A 27,835-nucleotide genomic window follows, 5' to 3' on the forward strand; every position below is an offset into this window, starting at 1 on the left:
GGTTCCCTAAGGCTGCCGAAGCCGAGGACCTGGAATTGGGTAGTGTCCCGGCACTGCGCCCGGGGGCGCCAGGCCTCAACCCGACGGGCCCGGCCCCTGGAGAGGCCAGGCACGCGAGGGCAGCCACAGCTCCAAGGGGCGCCAAGAAAAGCAATGCTCACTCGCCACGCACAGGGCTCCGGGGAGGTAAAGGTGCGTTTTCTTCCCATATTCCCGGTGAGAAAACGAGGTCGGGAGAAAAGGGGATGATACAACTGGAGCATGGGATATCGACTCAGCGAACAAAGGGACTGGAGCAAGAAGCAGCAGCCACACCAACGCAGACTCAAAAGGGCTCTCCGGCTTTACGCACGCAGCCCACATCTCGGCAGCGCTCCGCGCCCCTTACGCCACTGCCTCAGCCTCAGAGACTTCGCGAATATGGCTTTGCGCACTGCGGCGGGGCTGCGCCGCAACCGAGCTCAGCCCTGTGGCTCCTCCCCGTTGCCCTGCGCGGATTGGTGGCAGACGGCAACCGGGCCGCTGATTGGGCGGCGAAGGAGCCATTCGGGGCGGCTCTGGTGGGTTCGGCTGCCCCAAGAGTGATAAGTTCGGCTTCAGACACGCCTCAGCGCCAGCAGTGAGTCGGAGCTCTATGGAGGTGGCGGTGGGTACCGGGTGGCGGCTGCAGCAGTGACTCCTCTGAGCTGAGTTTCAGGCCGTCCCCGATTCCTTCCTTCCCCTTCCCTCCCCCTTTTTTTTGTTTTCCGTTCCCCTTTCCCCTCCCTTCCCTATCCCCGACGACCGGATCCTGAGGAGGCAGCTGCGGTGGCAGCTGCTGAGTTCTCGGTGAAGGTGAGTGGAGCCGCCGCCGCCGCCGCCGCCGAGTGGAGCGCTCTAAAATGGCCGCCGTCCCTGGCCGCTTCTTCTCGAGTGGTACAAAATGGCGGCCGCAGGCGGAGCCGGGTGGGGCGACCCTTTTTTAGCATTTCCTCTGCGCTTCAGACACCTGGAAAGTCTTGGCCTTTGTTATCTCTTCCTGTTGCTGACGGAGTAGAAGGAAAACGTCAGTGTTGGCCAGACCGCCGTGCGGTCATGGCCGGATGGCCGACCCCTGCAGGGCCGAGGCCGTGGCGGACCGAGGCACGGGTGTGCTGGGACGGCGAGGGAGCGCGGCTCGGACCGCGAGCGCCGAGGCGGGAGGCACGCGGGCCGGCAGGGAGGGCCCGGCCGTTGGCGCGGGACCAGGGAACCGCAGGTGTCCCGGAGCCCGGCCTCCCGGCGGGGAGGTGTGTTGGGCCTGGAGTCGGCGGGGCTGCCCTTTGGGGGGAGGAAAAGAGAGAGTGATGATTTCTGCTTGTTTTGTCAGCCGAGGAGGCCGTGGCGAGGCGGTTGTCAGTCCCAGGGGGATTTATGGGGCAGGAGGGGGCCCGCTTGGAGGCGGCGGGTGGGCAGGAGGCCGCCTTCCTGCCTGGAGAACAAAGAGCTGGGCGCCGGGCCGGCGGGGGCGGCCTCAGCTGCTCCTCCCAGCCGAGCGACCCGCGGCCTCGCGGGGAGGTTGTCGGAAGCACTTCCCTAACTTGCGCCTGGGTGGGAGGAATGCTCCGCTCTTTTGTTCCCAGGAAGGGAAAAACGGGGCGGAGGTTCCTGCTGCCATGTTGTAGCCCAGGTCTTCCGCTTGCGAGTGCTAGCCCCGTACACCCGGCCCCCTCTCGCGCGTCTTTCCACGAGCTCTCCACGGGGAGGAGGCGAAAGGGTGGACAGGGGAAAACTGCTGAAGAGCTTTCGGAGAGACCTCATGCAGTCGCTGGCCTCCTCGTCGAGGCAGTAAAAATTCCTAGGGCAGACATTTTCCACGTGATGTTGCTCGTGTCTATAGTTAGATTTTTCTATTGATCTCAGTGCTCAGTTTTAAAGACAGTAGAATGTGGGTTTTTCAAAAGATTCGTTCTGAGCCGTTTGAAATACTCTTGTGTTCTACGAAGTCTCTTTGCATCCTTGAACACCGGGGAATTTCCAGGTGGCTAAACAAAATGTAATTGTCTATTTGTGTTTTGAGTACATCCTAGGTTAGTCTTACAGATCTGCAATGCAGTGACAGTGCCAGGATCTGAAATACGTTATAATTGAATGAAGGCTTATAGATCTGTATGTTAGTTAGAAGTGTCTCATTTTGGTGCTCTTTCTCGTTCCAGGTATTTCATTTCTCCCATCCCCTCCCCTCCCCACCCCATCTATTAATATTATTCTTTTGAAGATTCTTCGTTGTCAAGCCGCCAAAGTGGAGAGTGCGATTGCAGAAGGGGGTGCTTCTCGTTTCAGGTATGTCTAGATTGATTTTGGGGAATCCTTTTGAAAAGGCCAGTCCCAAAACTTAGATACCATGGCAAATAATTCCGACTTAATGGGCTGCAATTTTCATTTGAAAAGTTCTTAAGTTTTCATTGACAGCCTTCTAAGAACTGCCATCTGAAGAATAAAATCAAGTATTTGCCTTTCCTTTGGGTCCCAGTTTAGTCTTCATTTGTAGCATAACATACGAACACTAAAATACAGGCCTGGCTACAGTCTGGGCAAAATAGCGAGACCCCCATCTCTACAAGAAAAGCAAAACACAAAATAGATGGTTTATTCTTTTTGATTGAGACATAGTTGGGATACAGTAAACTAAAAAGTTTTTTTCTTTTAAATAGTGCTTCTTCGGGCGGAGGAGGAAGTAGGGGTGCACCTCAGCACTATCCCAAGACTGCTGGCAACAGGTGTGGTAAACATGTGAAAAAAAAAACTGAGCTTTATTTAACAAATTAAGTTAAAAGTCTTTCCCATGTGATGGTGTAATTAAGGCAATAGCCATCAAGACTCCTAATCTTAAGGGGCATGGTTTCTGTTGGGTATCCTAAATATAGAATATCAGCTCTTGATTATTACTTAGCCAAATTATCTAAATGAGTTGAGACTCTCAAACTTACTTTTTTTCTTATTCTTTGGGTTATTTTTACTAATTTTTTTCCCAAAATTAGTAGCTATTATTCCTACTAATTGGTATTAGTAAAGTGGTACACATGCAACACGGTCAGTAAAACATTAGAAAGTGTTCATTGGCAGCCGGTATAGTGGCTCACACCTGTGATCCCAGCAACAACTTGGGGAGGCAAAAGTGGGAGGATCGCTTGAGCCCAGGAGTTTGAGAGCAGCCTGGGCAACACAGCAAGACCCTATCTCTTTTAAAAAAAAAAAAAATTAGTTTTCAAAATGTGGTTCCTGGATCCACAGCGTTGATACTGGGAATATTTACTAGACATGCAAATTCTTAGGCCCCACCCCAAACCAGTGAAAGCAGAAACTGGGTGGGCCCAGCAATCTGTTTTAACAGGCCCTTCAGGTGATTCTGATGGCACACTACCCTTACAGAACCACTGATCTCCAGAGTTGACTTTTTGGGAGGGGAAGTCGAGAAAGCCTAAATTACTTTCTCTGTTTGAGAGAATTTATGATGTTTAACATTTGTGTGAAAATAAGTGTTACTGCTGATTTTTATTAGCGAGTTCCTGGGGAAAACCCCAGGGCAAAACGCTCAGAAATGGATTCCTGCACGAAGCACTAGACGAGATGACAACTCCGCAGCAAACAACTCCGCAAACGAAAAAGAACGACATGATGCAATCTTCAGGAAAGTAAGAGGGTAAGTTGGAAGGTCTGTTTTACTAAAAGATGGGAAATAGTATGGATTAACTGTGTTTGGTGTGTGTGCTGTACTACTAAGAAGGCAAGGGTACCTTGAACTAGCCAGGCACTGTGGCTCATGCCTGTAATCCCAGCACTTTGGGAGGCCAAGGTGGGCAGATCACTTGAGGTCAGGAGTTCAAGACCAGCCTGGCCAACATGTTGAAACTCCATCTCTACTAAAAATACAAAAATTAGCTGGGTGTAGTGGCAGGCGCCTGTTTTTCCAGCTACTAAAAAGGCTGAGGCAGGAGAATCACTTGAACACCCTACAGATGGAGGTTTCAGTGAGCCAAGATCACACCACTGCACTCCAGCCTGGGTGACAGAACAAGACTGTCTCAAAAAAAAAGAAAAAATGTATCTTGAACGTTGTTTTTTTGGGCTTACGGTTGCTTTTAGCCATCGGATTGCAATCCATAATCCTGTTGTGCTAACATTTGTGCTGGCTAAGGGAAGTGCTATGTTATTTAAGCCAGTGAAGCAGGGAATATAATGGTCTTAGTTCATGGTCTAGCCTTGATAATGAGATCTTTGCACTCTAACCTTGAGAAAGTGAGAAAGGATTCTTGTCAAACAGCTGGGAACCGCCCTATCTAATTCAAATCATTGTAATTAAAATAACAGGTTTATTTCAGCATTCCTTTGGTTTTAGATGAGTAAGAAAACATGTCTTGATTATTAAAGGGAGCAAGTGGAAGAAAAATCAGTGTAATTTAAAAGCAGTTTTTCAATTCAAATTCTGTGTATTAGCTAACACTTAAAATGTAATTCCTTTTTCTCCAGCATACTAAATAAGCTTACTCCTGAAAAGTTTGACAAGCTATGCCTTGAGCTCCTCAATGTGGGTGTAGAGTCTAAACTCATCCTTAAAGGGGTCATACTGCTGGTAAGTTTTAAATATTGGCTTAACTCAAAAGGGAGAGGGAACTGTTTAACAAACTCAAGTTGTGTTTTTTTACACTTGGATTACTACTTAAAACCCTGAGGTGTGATTTTTGAATACTGATAGTGATTAGAAAGAACCACTGACTTCAGTAGCATTAGATTAAAGAGGTAAATGTTCATACTATGCTTGAAGAGATAAATGGTGGTGCTTAGCAAGCTCTTTGGTGGAAAACACCATATTTTGGTCTTGGAAATGCATTGTATGACAGTTTATGTAGACTTGAAAGTTTTGATATCCATGCCATTTTCTGGCTCCCTGGAGAGATGGATGTGACTAGATGAGAACTGGTATAACTGGACATTTTTGGTACAGTGTAATAGCTAACATTTAGGTGGTTGTATTTTTCCTAAAGGAAGGGTTCTTGGAAGTAGTATTCATATTTAGTTTAAGCAATGACATTTTCTGTAGATTGTGGACAAAGCCCTAGAAGAGCCAAAGTATAGCTCACTGTATGCTCAGCTATGTCTGCGATTGGCAGAAGATGCACCAAACTTTGATGGCCCAGCAGCAGAGGGTCAACCAGGACAGAAGCAAAGCACCGTAAGTGGTAGTTTTTGTTTGCTTGTTTTAAAGTTGACTTGAAAAATTTCCTTAAGGCATGACAAATGTCTTTTTTCCTAGACATTCAGACGCCTCCTAATTTCCAAATTACAAGATGAATTTGAAAACCGAACTAGAAATGTTGATGGTAAGACTTACAGTTGATACTAAGTAGTACTGTATATTTTCAGCTTAATTCTGAATGTTGTCTTACTTCATTGTTATTTTTTTCAGTCTATGATAAGCGTGAAAATCCCCTCCTCCCCGAGGAGGAGGAACAGAGAGCCATTGCTAAGATCAAGATGTTGGGAAACATCAAATTCATTGGAGAGCTTGGCAAGCTTGATCTTATTCACGAATCTATCCTTCATAAGTGCATCAAAACAGTAAGTGTGACGGGGAAGTTAGGCTTAGGTGAATGTAGTCAATCATTATTTAGGGGAAATGAGTCAATTATTCATCTGAGAGGGAGGTTGACTAGTTAAATACAAATGGGCAACAAAATTTACCAAACATAGAATAATAATTTGAAATATGTGGTGTTTGACAAAGTAGGGTTAGAACTGATCAGATTGGTAGAAAGCACTATACTAGATTCTGTAGGAACTGTGAATGAGTCAGTGCAAACGTAAAGGGAAAGTACTACGCCTAAACCAGAGTAACTGTAAAATTTTGTCACCACGGCATTTTATTCTTGCAGCTTTTGGAAAAGAAGAAGAGAGTCCAACTCAAAGATATGGGAGAGGATTTGGAGTGCCTCTGTCAGATAATGAGGACAGTGGGACCTAGATTAGACCATGAACGAGCCAAGGTATGTGTGTAGCTGATGGAAGCAGTACAAGTAGTTTGTCTTTAAATCAAGCTATTTATTTTTGTGACATCATAGGGGATTGCCATATTTAGCCATTAACTGGGTTGTAATCTAGAAGTCTTAAAACTGTAAATTGAACACATTTGCTTTAGCTCTTCCAATGAGTGTATTCTTCTCTTACCAGTCCTTAATGGATCAGTACTTTGCCCGAATGTGCTCCTTGATGTTAAGTAAGGAATTGCCAGCGAGGATTCGTTTCCTGCTGCAGGTAAAACTGGTTTCTTTAAATGTGTTGATAAGCTGAGTTTTTGGTTTAGGAATATTGAAATATATTTTTCAATTAAAGGATACCGTAGAGTTGCGAGAACACCATTGGGTTCCTCGCAAGGCTTTTCTTGACAATGGACCAAAGACGATCAATCAAATCCGTCAAGATGCAGTAAAAGTAAGATTGGGTTTTTGTTTTGTCACATAGACTTTGTGTTTGTAGAGTAGTATGGTATTCCTCCCCACCCACCCCGAACACTTGAGGGGTCTGTCTCATCTTAGTGGCGGAGCTTAATGTTTTTAGTGTCTTGTCTTCCATTTTTATTTTTTTATTTTTTGAGACGGAATTTCACTGTCACCCAGGCTGGAGTGCAGTGGCACATTCTCGATTCACTGCAACCTCTGCCTCCCAGGTTCAAGCGATCTCCTGCCTCAGCCTCCCCAGTAGCTGGGACTATAGGCCTGCGCCACCACAACCCACTAATTTTTTGTATTTTTAGTAGAGATGGTTCTACCATGTTGGCCAGGCTCGTCTTGGACTCCTGACCTCATGCAAACCAAGGCTTGGGCCTCCCAAAGTGCTGGGATTACAGATGTGAGCGACCATGCCGAGCCTTGTCTCCCATTTTTGGAAGAAGTTATTTACAGAAATAGCATAAATTACGGTTTTAATATTCTAGGTTTCCCCCCAGTTGCAAGAATTTTAGTTTTAAGTAAAATAGGGTCCAGAGACAAAAAGTGCTTATTCACTTCATTTCTAAAGGATCTAGGGGTGTTTATTCCTGCTCCCATGGCTCAAGGGATGAGAAGTGACTTCTTTCTGGAGGGACCGTTCATGCCACCCAGGATGAAAATAGATAGGGACCCACTTGGAGGACTTGCTGATATGTTTGGACAAATGCCAGGTAATTTTGAAAAAAAACAGTGGTTTCATTAAGCTGAAAAATCAGTTTAACTTTGTCAGTGGAGTTTTGAGAGTTGTCCGTATATGTATTTTAAGGTAGCGGAATTGGTACTGGTCCAGGAGTTATCCAGGATAGATTTTCACCCACCATGGGACGTCATCGTTCAAATCAACTGTTCAATGGCCATGGGGGACACATCATGCCTCCCACACAGTCGCAGTTTGGAGAGATGGGAGGCAAGTTTATGAAAAGCCAGGTAAGTAAGATTTGAGTGTTTAGGCAATAAGTGTTAAATTCTGCAATATATGTGATTTCATTTGCTGTTAAAACATGGAACTATTTTAGGAGTGTGCATGTTTTCTAAACCATATCTGCAACATTTATTTCAAACTAAAATGTTTATCCTTAAGATTAGTAAAGTATTAGTAAAATGACATCACTTTGACAGTTAGGTTAGATTTTTATTCTTCCCTGTTTCATCTTTTACTTTCTCTGGGCAGATTCAATTAAACTTTCTTTTTGGCTTGGCTCATCCCTTTGGTACTTGATTACCGTAATTTGTGGACCCCTTTTTATCTAGACTGACCTTCTCCTTTTCTGAAATAGGGGCTAAGCCAGCTCTACCATAACCAGAGTCAGGGACTCTTATCCCAGCTGCAAGGACAGTCGAAGGATATGCCACCTCGGTTTTCTAAGAAAGGACAGCTTAATGCAGATGAGGTACATTTGCCTATGTTACTTATATACCATAGTTTGTCAATTCAGAAATTTATTGCCCGATGATTATAAAAAGACGCGTTATTAAGAGGACTTAATGCTGGAGTTCTTTACATTTTTCTCTCTTTTCTGTACTTAATTTTTCTTTCTTTGAATGTCCAGCATCCTGTGAGTGAAGATTATGAGATATGAGGGCAAGTCTGCTAAAGTCTATTAGTTAGGGCAAGGAAAATGGTTGTCAAGATATTGTGGTTTCTTTCTTTGTAAGTAGGGTGATTTAAGGATAAAACAAGGCATTTTCTAAACTGGCTAAATTTGCAGTTTTTTATTTGAATATTTTAGTCATGCTAATTCTAAGAGAATTCTCATAAATGTAAGATTTATAGTAGTATCTTACTACTGTATGCATCATCAGATCTTTAAATTTTTTGTCAAAAATTAAACCTGTTAATGTGGAGTGCCTTCTTTAGTTTTATAAAAAGCTTAATGTTTCCCTAGATTCTGTCATGTTTGTATAGGATTTTAGATATTGTATTTAATATGTTCACCAACTGCATGTTGTTAATTTAGTTATATTTTGATTTATTTTCAATTCCAGATTAGCCTGAGGCCTGCTCAGTCTTTCCTAATGAATAAAAACCAAGTGCCAAAGCTTCAGCCCCAGATAACTATGATTCCTCCTAGTGCACAACCACCACGCACTCAAACACCACCTCTGGGACAGGTACAGACCATAGTGTGATAGCATTTTCTGTTGTTCCATTATTTTCTAAAGATGACTGAAGACTTTTTTTTTTCTAAATTTAGTATGTTCTTCCCCCTAACTTCATATTCCTTCTTTTAAAAAATGTCTTGTCATTGCTTGTTTTTTAGACACCTCAGCTTGGTCTCAAAACTAATCCACCACTTATCCAGGAAAAGCCTGCCAAGACCAGCAAAAAGCCACCGCCATCAAAGGAAGAACTACTTAAACTAACTGTAAGTTTCAAATATCCCATTTTAGTGTAATCAGCCTATATTTGAGATAGAGAAAACATTAAAGATACTTGTGTTCTTCACAGGAAACTGTTGTGACTGAATATCTAAATAGTGGAAATGCAAATGAGGCTGTCAATGGTGTAAGAGAAATGAGGGCTCCTAAACACTTTCTTCCTGAGATGTTAAGCAAAGTAATCATCCTGTCACTAGATAGAAGCGATGAAGATAAAGAAAAAGCAAGTTCTTTGATCAGTTTACTCAAACAGGAAGGGATAGCCACAAGTGATAACTTCATGCAGGTAGGACACTTTACTGATTGTGTGGTAAGAACTCTTAGCACTCAAATTCGAGAACTGATAAACTGTTGTATATTTCTTCTAAGGCTTTCCTGAATGTATTGGACCAGTGTCCCAAACTGGAGGTTGACATCCCCTTGGTGAAATCATATTTAGCACAGTTTGCAGCTCGTGCCATCATTTCAGAGCTGGTGAGCATTTCAGAACTAGCTCAACCACTAGAAAGTGGCACCCATTTTCCTCTCTTCCTACTTTGTCTTCAGCAATTAGCTAAATTACAAGATCGAGAATGGTTAACAGAACTTTTTCAACAAAGCAAGGTCAATATGCAGAAAATGCTCCCAGGTAAGAGAATGCTGACTTGTTTGTTTTGTTTGTTTTTTTAATAGTATATCTAGAGATTTTTAGTACCTCGAATGGATTTATGTAGGTCAGATGGTCTGATTGTCCTGCTCAGATAATGATAAACATACTGCAGATCTTACCAATAAAAAGATGTATGATTAAACTACTTTCATTTGATCCGTATATTGAGTTTTTTCATTTGCTGGGTTGGTTCTCTATTCTGCTACATGGATCTTGTATACTTGGGGACATCATTTGTGAAGTTCTGTTCTCTGGACAGGACAACTTGGTAAAATGAACTTTTAGATGATGCAAGTGGTTTTGTCTCTTCAGAAATTGATCAGAATAAGGACCGCATGTTGGAGATTTTGGAAGGAAAGGGACTGAGTTTCTTATTCCCACTCCTCAAACTGGAGAAGGAACTGTTGAAGCAAATAAAGTTGGATCCATCCCCTCAAACCATATATAAATGGATTAAAGATAACATCTCTCCCAAACTTCATGTAGATAAAGGATTTGTGAACATCTTAATGACTAGGTAAGATGGTTTTCTATATGTAGTAATGTTTCATGTACTAGAAAAGAATGTCTACAAGGCAGGAGATAAGCAAGAAAACTCGCTGTTTGGTTCTAACAAGACCTCTTTCTGTCCAGCTTCTTACAGTACATTTCTAGTGAAGTAAACCCCCCCAGCGATGAAACAGATTCATCCTCTGCTCCTTCCAAAGAACAGTTAGAGCAGGAAAAACAACTACTTCTTTCTTTCAAGCCAGTAATGCAGAAATTTCTTCATGATCACGTTGATCTACAAGTCAGCGCCCTGTATGCTCTTCAGGTGCACTGCTATAACAGCAACTTCCCAAAAGGTGAGGGGACTTGTATCAGAGGAGTAGTGTGGGGCAAGTCTTAAACAGCACACTAAATAATGGGCTTACTACTACTTTTTAATTTTTTTTAAAGGCATGTTACTTCGCTTTTTTGTGCACTTCTATGATATGGAGATTATTGAAGAAGAAGCTTTCTTGGCTTGGAAAGAAGATATAACCCAAGAGTTTCCGGGAAAAGGCAAGGCTTTGTTCCAGGTAAGTCTTTTGTTAAAAATTTGGTCTGCTTATTTCATTTTGCTTGGTATTAACTTCAAGTTAAGAGCCTTTTTCAACTGAAATACAGGGAAGATAGTCCTAGTTAGTAGTTTTTCTTCACCCATACATTTCATTCTGCACTGTTTAAAGCTATGATTAAGTAAAGCTACACAGTGAATCAGTTCTAGTGGTGTATAAGATGTTAGAGGTAGCTAACAAATTTTTCAAGGAGTATAGCTACTGATATAGATGGGAGTGACTGTACAAGTTTCGATTTAAGATTTTTAAAAAACGTCAATAAAGAGGAAATTGTGGCTGGGCACGTGGCTCATGCCTGTAATCCTAGCACTTTTAAGAGACCGAGGTGGGAGGATCACTTGAACTCAGGAGTTCAAGACCAGCCTGGGCAGCAGAGTGAAACCCTGTCTTTAAAAAATGTAAAAAATTAGCCAGACGTGGTGACATGTTCCTGTGGTCCTGGTCCCAGCTACTCGGGAGGATGTCTTGAGCCCAGGAGGCAGAGGTTGCAGTGAGCTGAGATCATAACACTGCACTCTAGCCTGGGCAACAGAATAAGACTGTGTCTCAAAAAAAAAACAGTTTAAATATATATTTATTTTTTTAAAAAGAGATGCTTTTGATTTCTCACAATTTAATTGTGTCTTATTGAATGAAATGGTAGCCCTAGGGGAGGAACATCAGGGCATTCTCAAATCACAGCGAATGCATTAATCACCTGAAGAGCAGTTTAAAAGTAGGTTCCAGGCCTAATCCCAGAGATTCTGGTTTAGTAGGTCTATGTACAAAATCCAGGTGATTCTCATGCTACTAGTTTTCCAGGGGGCCCAGGCTTTGAGAAACATTGGTCCTACAGCGCATCTTGCTACCTTTTTATTGCTGATTATAAACTAGATTCATGAGGCTCATCCGTGCAGGATTATATCTAGCTCTGTGTTGTCCCAAATCTGGATAATACACCACTGTTTGCATAACTTAATATACAAATTGTTGTAAGGATGTCCTTGTTTCATATTCTAAAACTGTAGTACCACCTAAAACTTTCTGGATGGATTTCCATTTATATTGTGAACTATTTTAAGTTACAAATCTTAATTTATAGGTGAATCAGTGGCTAACCTGGCTAGAAACTGCTGAAGAAGAAGAATCAGAGGAAGAAGCTGACTAAAGAACCAGCCAAAGCCTTAAATTGTGCAAAACATACTGTTGCTATGATGTAACTGCATTTGACCTAACCACTGCGAAAATTCATTCCGCTGTAATGTTTTCACAATATTTAAAGCAGAAGCACGTCAGTTAGGATTTTCTTCTGCATAAGGTTTTTTTGTAGTGTAATGTCTTAATCATAGTCTACCATCAAATATTTTAGGAGTATCTTTAATGTTTAGATAGTATATTAGCAGCATGCAATAATTACATCATAAGTTCTCAAGCAGAGGCAGTCTATTGCAAGGACCTTCTTTGCTGCCAGTTATCATAGGCTGTTTTAAGTTAGAAAACTGAATAGCAACACTGAATACTGTAGAAATGCACTTTGCTCAGTAATACTTGAGTTGTTGCAATATTTGATTATCCATTTGGTTGTTACAGAAAAATTCTTAACTGTAATTGATGGTTGTTGCCGTAATAGTATATTGCCTGTATTTCTACCTCTAGTAATGGGCTTTATGTGCTAGATTTTAATATCCTTGAGCCTGGGCAAGTGCACAAGTCTTTTTAAAAGAAACATGGTTTACTTGCACAAAACTGATCAGTTTTGAGAGATCGTTAATGCCCTTGAAGTGGTTTTTGTGGGTGTGAAACAAATGGTGAGAATTTGAATTGGTCCCTCCTATTATAGTATTGAAATTAAGTCTACTTAATTTATCAAGTCATGTTCATGCCCTGATTTTATATACTTGTATCTATCAATAAACATTGTGATACTTGATGTAGTGATGTGTGGCTGGCTGTAAATGGCATCGACAATCTGTGGGAGAATAGTCAGCTTTGTTGTTGAGGTATAGGAGACCCACCTTAGTTTGACTTACAGGCTTTCAAATGTTTGGTTTTCTGCTGTACAAGCCTGAGTTCCAGAAGGAATTTTTAGACTCTTCATGATGAGACCCAAGATTTAATTAAGGTGGTTATTTTTGCTTTGAGTTACTAAAACTAACCAATATAAATGATTTTTATAATCAAAGATTACAAGTCTCATGAATGTGGAGGAACATTGCTACACATAGCAACTACAATTTGTTGACATTTATCTTTTGTCAGACTGAAATACATGATGATGTCTGGATAAGCTTAGCTGTCCTGTAAGCATCATTCCCAGTAGCTGCCCCTGAATGTCCAGGAAGATCCCTGCTTCCCCTGGAAAAATTCCATTGTCCCAGTAAAATTGACTTTTGATTCAACTTAAACCTCTGCATGTTTTCCAAAAGCACATATAAAGGATTTCCCTCCAGCCCTGGAACATTCTGACAATCCTAGGGTTACTTCTAACATTGGCATGGATGAGGACTCTTGAAGTGTGCCACTGGAGTTCTGGTTGATGTCAACACCGAAGAACAACCTATTGGTGATGGGGGAGACCCTCAAGGCAGATGATCACTGCTGAACCCATCAGAAACTTGAAGTCAGAAGAGGCTGCCTGCACCTGCTCCTACGGGTGGTGGGCAGAGCCAATCAATGTTTTTCTGTCTTACTTGGGCCAGGGAAGCTAAACCTTGCGTTATGGTACCTTGTTAAAGTCAAGCTTTTGGTGAGTACTTTGAGTACAGCAAAATTAAGGCTAAGCAGAGATTTGTATGAACCTACTTGAGATTTTAAAAGAGCTGTAAGTTGTTTATCTGCCCAACCTTCCCCACCAAGGGGAGGAAACTAATTTTTAACCTAGCAAAAGGCGCAAGTGGTTAGACAGATGGATCAGCTATTCAATTCCTCTTATTGCCGGAATTTCCCCAATTCAGCCAGGGTATCAGACTAAAGGAAGTGTTAGACTTGGGCCGGGTGCAGTGGCTTGCGCCTATAATCCCAGCAGTTTGGGAGGCCAAGGTGGGTGGATGACCTGAGGTTGGAGTTCAAGACCAGGCTGGCCAACATGGAGAAACCCTGTACTCTTCCAGAAAAATACAAAATTAGCCGGGCGTGGCGGTGCATGCCTGTAATCCCAGTGACTTGGGAGGCTGAGGCAGGAGAATCACTTGAACCTAGGCGGAGGTTGCGGTGAGTCAAGATGGCACCATTGCACTCCAGCTAAGCAACAAGAGCGAAACTCCGTCTCAATAAAAAACTAAACCCAGTGCGTAGTGGTTCGTTATTGCTTACAGAATCATGCTTTAATCTTACCACCACATATGTGTCAAGAGCTACTCAAAATAACCTGTAGAGAATGTATAATACTGCTGCTACCTTGTTCTAAAGACACCTAACAGTGCACTTCATAACCTGCCATACTGTGGAATGGCAGTATTTGGATATAATTGGGATGTACCTTGCACGATGGCCAAGGTCTTTAGTATCAGCATGCAGTGACTAATTTTCATTCACTTCATGGTGACTTCAAAATAAGATTGCACATCTTGACTGCCCCCAATTTTTTTCCTTTATATACTGCAAAATTGAAAGTTGTCCAATTTTGCCCATTCTTAAGCCTCAGTAGGGCTTCACCCCCCAGGTTCCCCACACCAAAATTTTCTCAGGGTCACCAGTAACTCCATATATCTAGTAGGTTTTGTTCCTCCTGTAGGCAGCATTTGACAAGTTGGACTCATTCCTTGAAAGTGTTAACTTGTTCCCAGGACACCTCCTTTTTCTTGCTTTTCAGTTTCCAATGGGAGATGCCTGATCTCAACACTTTTTCAGTTGCTGTCATACTCTGCATCCAGTCTAGCATCAAATCATGTTGATTGCATTCCAAACATTTTAGAAATTGAACAACTTGCTTCAACCACCACCCTCATTTCTCACCTAGGTACCACAGTAGCCTTAACTGGCCTTCCTGCTTAGCCCTCGCCTCCATTTTGTCTTCTCAACACAGCACCACTTGGCTCAAAACCCACCAAATGGCGTCCCACCTAGTGGGATTTTTATGTCAAAATACTTAATTCGGTCTACATCGCCCTGCATCTGATTTCCTTACCCCTCTCCCCATCGTTGCCCCACGACCTGTTTCTCTGATCTAATTTCCTACTGCTGGCACTTAATCCTTCTGCTCCCACCACACTGGCCTTGCTGCTCCTAGGACATGCCAAGCATCTTCTTACCTTGGAGGTTTTATGTTCCTCCTTTCTTCTGGATAACTGGATGACTGGCTTTCTCCCCTTCCTCAGGTCTTGGCTCAAACGTCACTTTTATTAGTAAAGTCCTCATTGTCAATTCTGATAACCTCCTGCAGATCATAAAGGGCAGGAAAGAAATTCACATATATTTTAAAAACTAAGCACATCCTCATCCCTCTTTTTGTATCTCCATGTCTCATTACGTGACATACTGCATGTTTATATCATTCCTGCTAGAATATGAACAGCATGAAGTATTTGACAGTTTTTTTCACTGCTGCATTTCCAGCATCTAGAACAGTGCCCAGTAAACACTCAAATATTTGTTCAACCTAATCATGAATTAATAAAATTATCCTACATGGCAGGATGTGGACATAGAGGAAAGAAGTAGTGGAAAGACCTCAGACTCAAGTTGTAGATCGATCTAGGGATAATCTCTACCACTTACCAGCAGGGTGATCTTAGGTAAGATTTTTTTATCTGAGTCTTGATTATTTTAGAAATTGTTTTAGAAAATTTAGCTTGGGCAACATGGGGAAACTCCGTGTCTACAAAAAAAAAAAAAAAAAAAAAAAAAAAAACTTTGCTGGGTGTGGTGGTGCACACCTGTAGTCCCAGCTACTCAGGAGGCTGAGGTGGGAGGATCACCTGAGCCCAGGAGGTTGAGGCTGCAGTGAGCCATGATCGCGTCACTACACTCCAGCCTGGGCAACAAAGGGAGACCCTGTCTCAAATGAATGAATGAAAACGTGGCTAACATGCAGCTGTAGTTCCAGCTACTCTGAAGGCTGAGGTGGGAGGATTGCTTGAGCCCAAGAGTTTGCAGCTGCAGCGAACTATGATGGTGCCACTGCACTCCAGCCTGGGAGACAGAGCAAGACCCTGTCTCAAAAATTTAAAAAACAAAAACAAAAAACAAAAACAAAACAAAAAAAACTGTACAGGGTTAATACTTAAGGATTGTCATGAGAGCTAGACAAGTTAACATGTGAAAGTCAATAGGGAGAGCATCCCATATAGCAGCCCAATAGATATGAATGTCACCCTCCCAGTAGTAGCCTTTCTAAGATTCCTCCCCAGGAGAACTGCTTCCATCTTCTGAACTAACAAGATCACTGGCTAGATCTAATTGAAGGGTATAGCTCAGTCTCACTTGATCAATCAAAAGCATTCACCAGTTGACTTTCCTCTTTCCTACTTTGTTTTTCTCCCAGCTTCTCAGTCTCCTTTAAAAGCCCTCTTTTGTCACCTGTCCCCTGAATGTTGCTGTTCTGCCTCCCTTCTTCAACACGGTCATTCACTTCTGAGGATTCGATTACCAGCTAACCGCTGATGACACCTGTATCTTCAGCCCAAACCCCTTTCCAGAATGTCAAACTCGCACATCCAACCAGCCCCTGGACAGTTTTTCTGAATGTGCCACAAGCACTTCAAACTCAATATTCATCCCTAAACTCTTTGCAGCAAACCAACACTCCCTCCCTTTCTAACTCTGGAACCATAGCCTCATGCAAACCAAAAACGAGTCACTTTCTCACTAGCTTAAGACACAATTTCCAAGCAAAGCTCTCCAAGAATATGCAAGAGCCCTGGACGAGGAGACACCTGAGCACAGGGCAGGGAGTAGCGGACACAGGACATTGAAGTTCCACAGCCTGCCCCGCCCCGCAGCCCTGCCCTCGCCTGTCCTGACCCAGCAGGAGCGCAGGGCGCTGAGCTGGACCCAGGTCCCCAACCGATCAGCAACGCTGTCCCACAGCGCCCTCTGCCGGGCTGCCGGGAGACCACCCCTGGAAGGGGGGTGGGGTTGCAAGGCTCTGGCCCTTGTCCTGTACAGCCCACGCGGAGGCAAGACCGAGACCCACCGGTCACGCTCATGGAGAGGGGGAATGAGAATGTTGCCCTGGGTTTGGTCTCCTGTCAGCGGTGCATGACACGACGATGTGACTGGTAAATGAGCAGTGGCTCCTCTAAAGGTGCTCTGGTCAGCTGCGCAGCACGCAAAGCCACACCACAGAGCAGAGCGCAGGCCCCAGCTTCCCGGGTCATCAGTTTTGGGAGCCTAGGCCAATCGCTGCACCTTCCCAGGCTCTATTTGACTTACCTGTGACATTATCCTTGGTCTGCCCAGATCTCCGGTGCGTTTCGAAGGGCCGCATCGCCAGGTATGGAACAGCAGTGATGGACAGCTGTGGAACTGTTCTACAAGTCCATGCGTCTCGCAAATATGTACTGAGTACAGATTTGCCAGGGGCTACTCCAGGGCCAGAGATGTAACAGTAATGAGACAGTCTTCTTTCGGAACAAACTTTCTGGGTGATAGCAGAGAGACAGTAAATCAACACACGTAGAGCGCCGGGCAGTAAAAAGTGCTGTATGTAGAGATGCAGAATAAGGGCTAGGCAGTGGAGTGAGCGCTGCTTGAAAGAGGGGTTCCGGGACGGCCTCAGGAGGAGGTGGCCTTCAAGCAAAGATCTAAGAGATGCCAGGGAGTGAACTCTACAGCCATCTGGAGGAAGAGCATTCCTGGCAGAGGGGATGCCAAGCTGGAGGCCCTGAAATTGGGAATGCACCTGGCCTGTCTGAGGAACAATCTGGCCAAGCAGAGGGCAAGGGCGCTGGTCAATGCAGAGAACTAGTCAGACCCAGTAAGGACTTTGGCTTTTATGCTGAGTGAGATGGGCCGTCTTTGGAGGATTGCTTTTTATCATTTGTTAGTATCAGTCTTCATTAAGACCAGCCAGTGCCTGCACTGCATCCTGAGCTCTAGGGCATATTATGATTACTGTAACTAATGTTTACGAGGAGTTAACATATGCCAGGCTGCACCAAGTGTATCAGGGTAGTCATCCCTTGTAATCATCCCAACATCCTTGAGGCAGGTGCTTCACTATCTCCCTTCCCTATCCCCATATCTGAGCCCCAAACTCAGGCTCAGAGAAGCAAAGCACCTGCCCAAGATCTTTCATGTATTTGGCAAGTAGTTATGAAGGCTTTTTCTGCACTGTATTAGGCCGTTTTCACACTGCTATAAAGAAATACCTGAGACTTGGTAATTTATTTTTTTAAAAAAGAGGTTTAATTGACTTACAGTTCCACATGTTTGGGGAGGCTTCAGGAAACTTGCAATCACAGGAGAAAGTGAAGGGGAAGCAGGCACCTTCCTCACAAGGCAACGAGAGAAAGAGTGTGAAGGAGGAACTGTCAAACATAAAACCATCAGATCTCCTTGTGAGAACCCCCTATCATGAGAACAGCATGGGGGAAACCGCCCCCGATTGAATCACCTCCCACCGGGTCCCTCCTTCGACATGTGGGGATTATGGGGATTACATTTTGAGATGAAGTGAGTTTTGGGTGAGGATACAGAGCCACACCATATCATGCATGCTGTTTTTAAGTACTGGGCCACACATCTATTAAGTCATGGGGTGGTGATTCAAACCCTGCACTGTAACTTAGGGGCCAGTGTTTATACCAGATACACCAAAATGCATGTTGGGGTGGGGGACAGAAACTGAAGAGAGAAAGTAAAGGGCCCGTTGCAGAGGCAATGAGCTCCTCATGCTTGGAAGTGTAACCAAAGTGGAATGAGCGCAGGGAGGGACAGGCACTTCTGAGGGTTGGGGCGTAGGACCTGAGGTGAGGAAGAATCAGCCCCTAATCCTTCTGTCATGGGTTGAATTATGTCCCCAGCCCCCAGAGATATATGCTGATGTCCTAACTCCAGGTACCAGTGAATGTGACCTTCCTATTTGGAAATAAGGTCTTTGCAGATATAATCAAGTCATTAGAGGAGGCCCTAATCTGATATAATGGTGTCCTTATAATAAGAGAAGTGGCACACAGACATGCAGGGTGAACGCCACATGATGACAGGGGCAGAGATTGGAGTGACGCCTCTACAAGCTAAGGACTGCCAAGGTTTGCCAGCAATGCTAGCAGCTAGGAGAGAGAAGTGGACAGATCCTCTCTAGAGCCTTCTGATGCTCTGCTGACACCTTGATTTTGGACTTCTAGTCTCCAGAACAATGAGAGAATACGTTTTTGTGGTTCAAGCCACCCCGTTTGTGCTAGTTCATTACGGTAGTCCTAGGAAACTAATACATTGCCCCCAACCCCAGCACCATCACTTCCATCCAGGGCCACCGTGCCCTCCGGCTCTGTCCCTTCCTCTCTCCTCTCCAGAAACCACCAGCTGCTTCACAACTCAGCTGGGTGCAGAAAGGTGAGGGAAGGGCTTGGATGAGCTAGCAAATAAGATGAGTAAATGAATGAGCAGTGGAGCTCTATTTTGTGCTGAGAAAACTTCTTTGAAGAAAATTAGTAATCAACTTTAGTACTAAAAAATTAGAAAATAAGCCAAAAGAAAAGATATAAAGCTAAGCATATTAAAATTTTTCATAATTTGGGGTGAGGTGACTTTTCTTTTTCTTTTTCTTTTTTCTTTTTCTTTTTTTTTTTTTTGAGACAGAGTCTCCCTCTTTCTTCTAGGCTGGAGTGTAATGGCATGACCTCGGCTGACTGAAACCTCCGCCTCCTGGGTTCAAGCAATTCTCCCTGCCTCAGCCTCCCGAGTAGCTGGGATTACAGGCGCCCATCACAATGCCCAGCTAGTTTTTGTATTTTTAGTAGAGACGGGGTTTTGCCATGTTGGTCAGGTTGGTCTTGAACTCCTAACCTCAGGTGATCTGCCCGCCTCAGCCTCCCAAAGTGCTGGGATTACAGGCATGAGTCACCATGCCCGGACTAGGGTGAGGTGACTTTTCTAAGCATGTTACTTGGGGAAGTTCAGATTCTGTGGGGCCTGAAGTTTATATTTGCCAGGTGGGGGGTGGGGGTGGGGCGGGGGTCTCTTTAGGAAAAAGGAAACAAAATTACAAATGAAAAATTAGGTGCAGCCTTGGAAGAGGCCCGGGCAAGTGAGGGACCCTGATGCCTAAGCTTTAACTTCATGGAACATCTATTTCTTTGTGAAAAAAATATACTTATCCAGAAACCATGAAGGGAAATGTTGACAGATTTGCCTATTAATCTGTTTGTCCCAAAATGTTATAAAGGATAAATTATTTGCCATGTGCACAATAAAGGGTTAACCACAAAAAGCTCTTTAAAAAAATCAGTGGGAAAAAAAGACTAACCTTTTTGAACTCTGACTATATTATTCTCAGAACAGTCTTGGGATGTAGACATTGTTATCCCAATTTAAACAGTAGGAAATCGAAGCTGAGGGGGATGGAGCCATTGTTCAAAGTCACATCATTTGTCAGAGGAAGAGCTAGGATTTAGAGTTCGAATAACTCTAAAGCCTGCATTTTTTCTATTACAGCAGTCAAAATTGGAGCTGATTTCCAAAGATGGGGGAAATAAAACAAAATGTGGCAACCTATAAATACCTGCAAGTTTGGTTTGGTTTTGCTTTTATTTTGTTTGGAGACAGGGTCTCATTCTGTTGCTCAGGCTGGAGAGCAGTGGCACAATCTCAGCTTACTGAAGCCTCAACCTCTTGGGGTCAAATGATTCTCCCACCTCAGCCTCTCAAGTAGCTGGGACTATAGGTGGGCCACCATGCCCGGCTCATGTTTTGTAGAGACGGGGTTTCTCCATGTTGCCCAGGGTGGTCTGGAACTCCTGGGCTCAAGTGATCCACCCCCCCCTCAGACTCCCAAAGTGCTGGGATTACAGGCGTGTTTCTCTGCGCCTGGCCAATACCTGCAGTTTTTATCCCCTTGAAAAAAAGCCTGACATTTTAGCTATAACAATTTGTTTTTCTTTTTTTTTTGGTAGAGAAACATCTTTACTATGCTGAGTCTTCCAATCCGTGAACATGATAAATCTCTTTATTTAAGACTTTTTTTTGTTTTGTTTTTTTTGAGACAGGGTCTGACTTTGTCACCCAGGCTGTAGTGCAGTGGTGCCATCTCAGCTCACCGCAACCTCTGCTTTCCAGCCTCAAGTGATCCTCCTGCCTCAGCCCCCAAGTAGCTGGGACTACAGGCACACGCCACCACATCTGGCTAATTTTTTGTATTCTTTGTAGAGATGGGATTTTGCCGTGTTGCCCAGGCTGGTCTTGAACTCCTGAGCTCAAGCGATCCTCCCACCTTGACCTCCCAAAGTGTTGGGATTACACGTGTGAGCCACTGTGCCAAGCCTGCGTCTTCTTTGATGTTGTTTTCATCATTGTGTAATTTTTAGAATACATATCTTATACATGTGTTGTTAGTTTTATGTTTTTTACTTTTATTAGTTTTAATTGACACACAATAATTGCCTGACAATTTCCAATTACATGAGGCCCTGTCAATTACATTTGTTTGGACAACAATGTACAGTTTGGGGATGACACATTAACCTGAAGTGATCCCAATCAATAGCTAGTTTTTGATGTTTATGGAGGCCTTTGAGAGGCTTGGTGTGAAAGAAATTGAATACAGATTTAGTTGTTATTCCTGGGGACATGGTTGTAAAATCTCAAGAGTTTGCAAAAGTTATAAACAAGCATTTTAAAGCTTGTTTTAAAAAGTGGTACATTGGCCTGGGCACAGTGGCTTATGCCTGAAATCCCACTGCTTTGGGAGACTGAGGCAGGAGAATCACTTGAAGTTAGGGGTTTGAGAGCAGCCTGGGCAACATGGTGAGACCCTGTCTCCCAAAAATTTAAAAAGTTAGACAGGCACAATGCTGTGTTCCTGTGGTCCTAGCTGGCAGGGAGGGGAGGCAGGAGGATCACTTGAGCCCAGGAGGTTGAAGCTGCAGTGAGCAATAATCTCACTACTGCACCCCAGCCTGGCTGACAGAGCGAGAACTTCTCTCACACAAAAAAGAAAGAGCAGTACATTAAATGAAGATGGGAAAAGCCCACTTACAGGACGGATGGGAAGGCCAGTTGTCCTAATGCAATGCAGATGAGGGCTGGCGGCTCAGGACAACACATTCAGCCACAGAGCCACGGACTCTCAAGTCCTGGACCTCAAACAACATGATGGGTGGGAAGGCAACGTTCTCCTAAAAACTGTTAGATGATTCCGAAAATGGCTCAAGTACAACAATGGACAAGATTCTGTGATAAATTTGAGTGCAATTATTTTATGGAATATGAATGGAGGAAAGCACTTGTTCTCAACATTTTATGAACGTGTGATTTTAAACACATTTTAAATTTAATAAGTATTATTAGTAGAAACTAAACTATTTCATCTACATCCCCAAAGTTTATAAGTTTAAGTTAGTGAAAAATCTTTTGGGTGGAGAGAGAGAACCTTTACAGTGGGCATGGGGTCACGTTATATTCAGGACACCTTATACTCAGGCATCTATGATATTTGAAGCTCAAGACACAGCTATTGGCCAGGTGCGGTGGCTCACACCTGTAATCCCAGCACTTTGGGAGGCCGAGGCGGGTGGATCACCTGAGGTCAGGAGTCTGAGACCAGCCTGGCCAACATGGCGAAATCTCATTTCTACTAAAAATACAAAAAATTAGCTGGGCATGGTGCTCCCAGCTACTCAGGAGGCTGAGGCAGGAGAATTGCTTGAACCCAGGAGGCAGAGGTTGAGTGAGCCTAAAGCGTGCCATTGCACTCCAGCCTGGGCAACAGAGTGAGACTCCGTCTCAAAAAACAAACAAACAAAAAACCCCACAACTATTGCTTTATCTTTGGAAATGCTGAGCTGTAACCACCAAGTCACCAGTGCGTGGGGACAGCCTTGTCTGACCACATTGCTCTAAGAAGGCAGCATCCATAACAACATGCCCTGGAGAGACAAGGTCGTGTGCATGGGGCTTCCACTCCATGGCTGAGACACCTGGGCCCTGGAGAGGGGCACCCCGGCTTCCTGTCCCAGGAGTGACGCCTCTCCTGAAGTTTTACTGCCCCTCCCTCGTGCCTCCAGAAAAGGATCAGTGCATCACCCGAATGCAGGGAAGAGCATCCCCAGTGGCCCTACTCTGTGCCGTCGGAACTGGTTACCTGTCTTCCCAGCCTGCTTCAGCCCTGCCTCAGCCCACAGGAAGTCCAAGGGCCCCAGTATGGACCTGGACCTCACACTGAACTTCTCCGTACACCTGCTAATGTCTCCCAATTCTCCCTCCCTCGCCCCTCCCCAACCCTTTCTGCATACCCTCTGGGCCTCACGGTCTATCAGCAGGAAATTTCCCACATCCTCAGTCTATTCTCTGGACAGTGCTGTCATCCTCTTGCTCTAAAGGAAACCTGGCTGTCCTGTGACATCATCACTTCCCCTGCTGCCTTTCGTCTCATGCCCAATGGCCTTGGCATGGCCAGTGTCTACTCTGCTTTCCGGCCACCTCTCCTTTCTTCTGAAGGCCCAGGTCCTTTAAAATTTGTGCCGTTCAACAAAAGCCAAAATCGACAAATGGGATCTAATTAAACTAAAGAGCTTCTGCACAGCAAAAGAAACTACCATCAGAGTGAACAGGGAACCTACAGAATGGGAGAAAATTTTTGCAATCTACTCATCTGACAAAGGGCTAATATCCAGAACCTACAAAGAACTCAGACAAATTTACAAGAAAAAAGCAAACAACCCCATCAAAAAGTGTGCAAAGGATATGAACAGACACTTCTCAAAAGAGACATTCATACAGCCAACAGACACATGAAAAAATGCTCATCATCACTCGCCATCAGAGAAATGCAAATCAAAACCACAATGAGATACCATCTCACACCAGTTAGAATGGCAATCATTAAAAAGTCAGGAAACAACAGGTGCTGGAGAGGATGTGGAGAAATAGGAACACTTTTACACTGTTGGTGGGATTGTAAACTAGTTCAACCATTGTGGAAAACAGTGTGGCGATTCCTCAAGGATCTAGAACTAGAAATACCATTTGACCCAGTCATCCCATTACTGGGGATATACCCAAAGGATTATAAATCATGCTGCTATAAAGACACATGCACACGTATGTTTATTGCGGCACTATTCACAATAGCAAAGACTTGGAATCAACCCAAAGGTCCATCAGTGACAGACTGGATTAAGAAAATGTGGCACATATACACCATGGAATACTATGCAGCCATAAAAAAGGATGAGTTTGTGTCCTTTGTAGGGACATGGATGCAGCTGGAAACCATTATTCTCAGCAAACTATCGCAAGAACAGAAAACCAAACACCGCATGTTCTCACTCATAGGTGGGAATTGAACAATGAGATCACTTGGACACAAGAAGGGGAACATCACACACCGGGGCCTATTGTGGGGAAGGGGCAGTGGGGAGGGATAGCATTAGGAGAGATACCTAACGTAAATGACGAGTTAATGGTTGCAGCACACCAACATGGCACATGTATACATATGTAACAAACCTGCATGTTGTGCACATGTACCTTAGAACTTAAAGTATAAAAAAAAAAAAAATTTGTGCCGTTGGACTTCACCACCTCCCTGGTATGCTCACCTTCCCGCTTTCCACAACAGCCGTTTCACATCGTCTCCTCCCTAACCTCCTCTCATTCATTCCTCCTTCCCCTGGTAACATCCGCTTCTCCACACCCCACCCCTAGCTGATGAAATTGCTTTGTCAGGCTTTTAAGCCTCAGTGAAAGGAAAATTGAAGGTGTTCTCCCAGAAAGGGCACATTTGTAATGCTATACAACCTCCCGGCTCAAAGTGTAGTCTTTGGCTTCGTTTCACCTGAAAGCCGGTTAGAAATGCAGAATGTCTGGTCTCACTCCTGACTCACTGAATGAGAAACTGTAGGTGATTAGCCCATTAAAATCTGACGAGCCCTGATATCCAACCTAATCTGCCCAGGCCCCATTGCTGACCACCAAGGACTGTACTGCCTTCCCAGCCACGGTAACCCTGGGCCTCAGCGTCCACTTCATTGAGAAGCAACTCCATCCCCTATATCTTCCTACCATCTAAGCTACTGACTTGCCAATAATTGCACTGACCCATGATTTCCTTTTGTGTGGATGAAGGGACTCAGCTCTTTGCAAAGGCCAACCCTTTCCTCATGCTCCAACCCCATTGTCTAGAGCCAAATAACTATAAGGCATTTGTCATCCCTGCCACAGGAACAAGGGCCTACCAGCCACACCACAGCTGACATGGGGAGCACACTGGCAGCTCAGGTGACTACTGAGAACTTCTGAGCTGCCTTGAAAGGGGTTTTGAACAAGATCAGCTGTTTGCAATATGAGATTCCAGAAGGGAGGGTCCCAAGTCTTCCTAGAGGATCAAAAGGGTGGGAACCCAAGTTCTGAAATTTCTATAATTTCAGAAATTATAGTGCATAGTGCATATAGTGCATAGTTCCCATGCCAGAGTTCAACAAGAAGGTTGCAGGCTGTGGAAACAAGGTTTTAAATTCATTAAATTAGCCCCAGCATTTGTCCCTCACAGTTGCTTCTAGCCAAGGAATATGGTGGTGCTCCCTTCTCCCACCTCCTTGGCCTGATAGCTTTAGCTTCCACTCCAAGCTGGAAGCAGCAGGAGGTGAGATAATTAAGGAGCGTCTCTGCACCTAGGCACAGGCACACACATGCAGGCCAGGACAATCCACAGCGGGCTAAGGCAGGAAATGAAGTCGCCACTTCTTTTCAGTTAAGGAAATCGGAGCAGCAGCTCCCATGGGAGATCAAAACAGTATTGTTTCAAAGAACAGTATTGTTTCAAAGCAGTTCAGAAGAGAACAAAGGTTTTGGCATTGATCCCCCTCTGGAGAAGATAATATCACAGACATTCCCCCCTGTCTGGGACTCAAGACAAACCTACACGTTCATTTATTGAGATTATGCTCAAGAGTAGTGATCTTTGAGTAGTTAGACGGACATTCAATGCCTTCACAATTGTCAAAATGAGAACAAAATCTGGTGGGCATGAGGATGATTTGTAAGAAACAGCAGCCTGACCATTTCCAGCCACGTGGAGAGTCTGGCAGTGCATCTGCTGTGGCCGCGTCTGTGAAGGGGACCTGGACTCATGCCACATGCTACCACTGAGTGCAAGTGGAAACCTGAGTTCCACAAAATGAATTTGTTAAAACACATGCTAGAAGAGCAGGATGGAGCTGCCAGAGGCCTCAGAGCAGACAGTCCAATCCTTTCCACAGCCTCCATGTTTAGTTAATTCAGTTTTAAAAATTTATATTCAAAATATAAATTAGCATCCACTTCTTGCCAAACTTTATGATTGGCCCCTGGAAAATAGATGGAAACACTATAAGCTCTGTCCTCAAGCTCATGGTCTGGTGGGAATAAATAGATCATTTCAATCAACACTAAGGGGTCACGCAGGGCAGAGGCAAGGAGCCTGACGCCTCACTTTCTACGGTAACACACAATGATACCAATGTTCAAATTATGACCTACATCGTCAGAAGAGGGCTAAACCCCCAGACAGGTTTAAACACTTTGCTCAAACATAGCATATATGGGAAAGGAGAGGGGTACAACTGGGAAAGGGCACCCAGGAAGCCTCTGGTAGGGATATAGAGGTATTTATATTTATTACATCATATACTCTTCTATACGCATGATAAAAAGCATGAATAAAACTGAGTCTTTCATAATACTGAACCTTCTGTTTGAACTTAGCTTCCTTTCAGCAATCCCCCCAGATGTCCAGTTATAGGATACAATTATCTTTCCTTTTTTTTTTTTTTTTTTTTTTTGGAGACAGAATCTCTGCTGCCTAGGGTAGACAGCAGTGGCAAGATCTCAGCTCACTGCAACCTCTATCTCCTGGTTTCAAGTGATTCTCATGCCTCAGCCTCCTGAGTAGCTGGGATTACAGGCGTGCACCACCACGCCCTGCTAATTTTTGTATTTTTAGTAGAGACGGGGTTTCACTATGTTGGCCAGGTTGGTCTCGGACTCCTGAGCTCAGGTGATCCACCCACCTCAGCCTCCCAAAGTGCTGGGATTACAGGCGTGAACCACCGTATCTGGCCTTTCCTTCTTGCTAAATCAGTTTGAAACAGCGTTTTCTGTGAATTGTCACCAAAACTTCCTAATTGTTATAGCATTTTCCTAACTAACTTGACTGTAGAACTCTTTTTTAAGGAGTATCTTTTGGAACTAGCATGTCCTGGAAAACACCCTGGGGAACGAACCCACGGAATTGAGGTCTGTTTAGGAGACACAATTAAAAAGAAGGTAAATTCACAACTTGAGTGACTTCTGCAGAAGACACCTGAAAAGCCAGCCCCACATGCCTTGCTAATAAGTGTTCTTTTCACTATTTAGCTGTGGACTTCATGAACAAATATACTTGCCCTCCAGAGTGTTAGAGCAGTGGCAACCCAGAATTGATCAGCTGTATCAAGGCATATGCACAAAAATTGAGATATTTTCCAGAACTCAGTTTTTAAAATGAAAAAAAAAGTTATCAAAATACTTCTGCTGTAAAGCAGAATAAAGAACAGCAAAAGGGGACAGTCACAGTGGCTCACGCCTGTAATCCCAATACTTTGGGAAGCCGAGGCAAGTGGATCACATGAGGTCAGGAGTTCAAGGCCAGCCTGGCCAACATGGCGAAACCCCGTCTCTACTAAAAATACAAAAATTAACCGGGCATGGTGGCATGTGCCTGTAGTCCCAGCTACTCAGGAGGCTGAGGCAGGAGAATCGCTTTAATCTGGGAGGTGGAGGTTGGTGAGCCAAGATTGTGCCACTGCACTCCAGCCTGGGCGACAGAGTGAGACTCTGTCTCAAAAAAACAAAAACAAAGACAAAACAAAAAAACAGCAAAAGACAAGAGCCAAATAAATATACTTCTTTATAAATTTTTTTTAATTGTTTTTGCTGGGTGCGGTGGCTCATGCCTATAATCCCAGCACTTTGGGAGGCTGAGGTGGGCGGATCACTTCGGGTTGGGAGTTTGAGACCAGCCTAACCAACATGGAGAAACCCTGTCTCTACTAAAAATACAAAATTAGCCAGGCATGGTGGCACATGCCTGTAATCCCAGCTACTCC

General features: G+C 44.1%; 1 protein-coding gene and 1 non-coding gene across 2 annotated transcripts; both read left to right on the forward strand.

Moving 5' to 3' along the window:
• Window positions 1–612: 612 nt before the first annotated feature.
• Window positions 613–12,540, forward strand: EIF4G2 (eukaryotic translation initiation factor 4 gamma 2). The gene is given in 22 exon segments (NM_001436047.1): window positions 613–834; window positions 2,175–2,301; window positions 2,673–2,738; window positions 3,521–3,661; window positions 4,489–4,591; window positions 5,060–5,191; window positions 5,273–5,339; window positions 5,426–5,577; window positions 5,892–6,002; window positions 6,187–6,270; window positions 6,349–6,447; window positions 7,033–7,174; window positions 7,270–7,430; window positions 7,781–7,894; window positions 8,490–8,615; window positions 8,765–8,869; window positions 8,953–9,168; window positions 9,252–9,510; window positions 9,844–10,048; window positions 10,165–10,376; window positions 10,471–10,592; window positions 11,713–12,540. Coding segments are annotated over 21 exon segments (2,724 nt in total). The 5' UTR covers window positions 613–834; window positions 2,175–2,260; the 3' UTR covers window positions 11,779–12,540.
• On the forward strand, window positions 7,947–8,089 carry LOC114672570 (small nucleolar RNA SNORD97). The gene has a single exon (XR_003722968.1). It is a non-coding gene; the product is annotated as a small nucleolar RNA SNORD97 (small nucleolar RNA).
• Window positions 12,541–27,835: the final 15,295 nt, after the last annotated feature.

This window comes from Macaca mulatta, chromosome 14 (assembly GCF_049350105.2).
Source record: "Macaca mulatta isolate MMU2019108-1 chromosome 14, T2T-MMU8v2.0, whole genome shotgun sequence".
Taxonomy (NCBI): Eukaryota; Metazoa; Chordata; class Mammalia; order Primates; family Cercopithecidae; genus Macaca; species Macaca mulatta.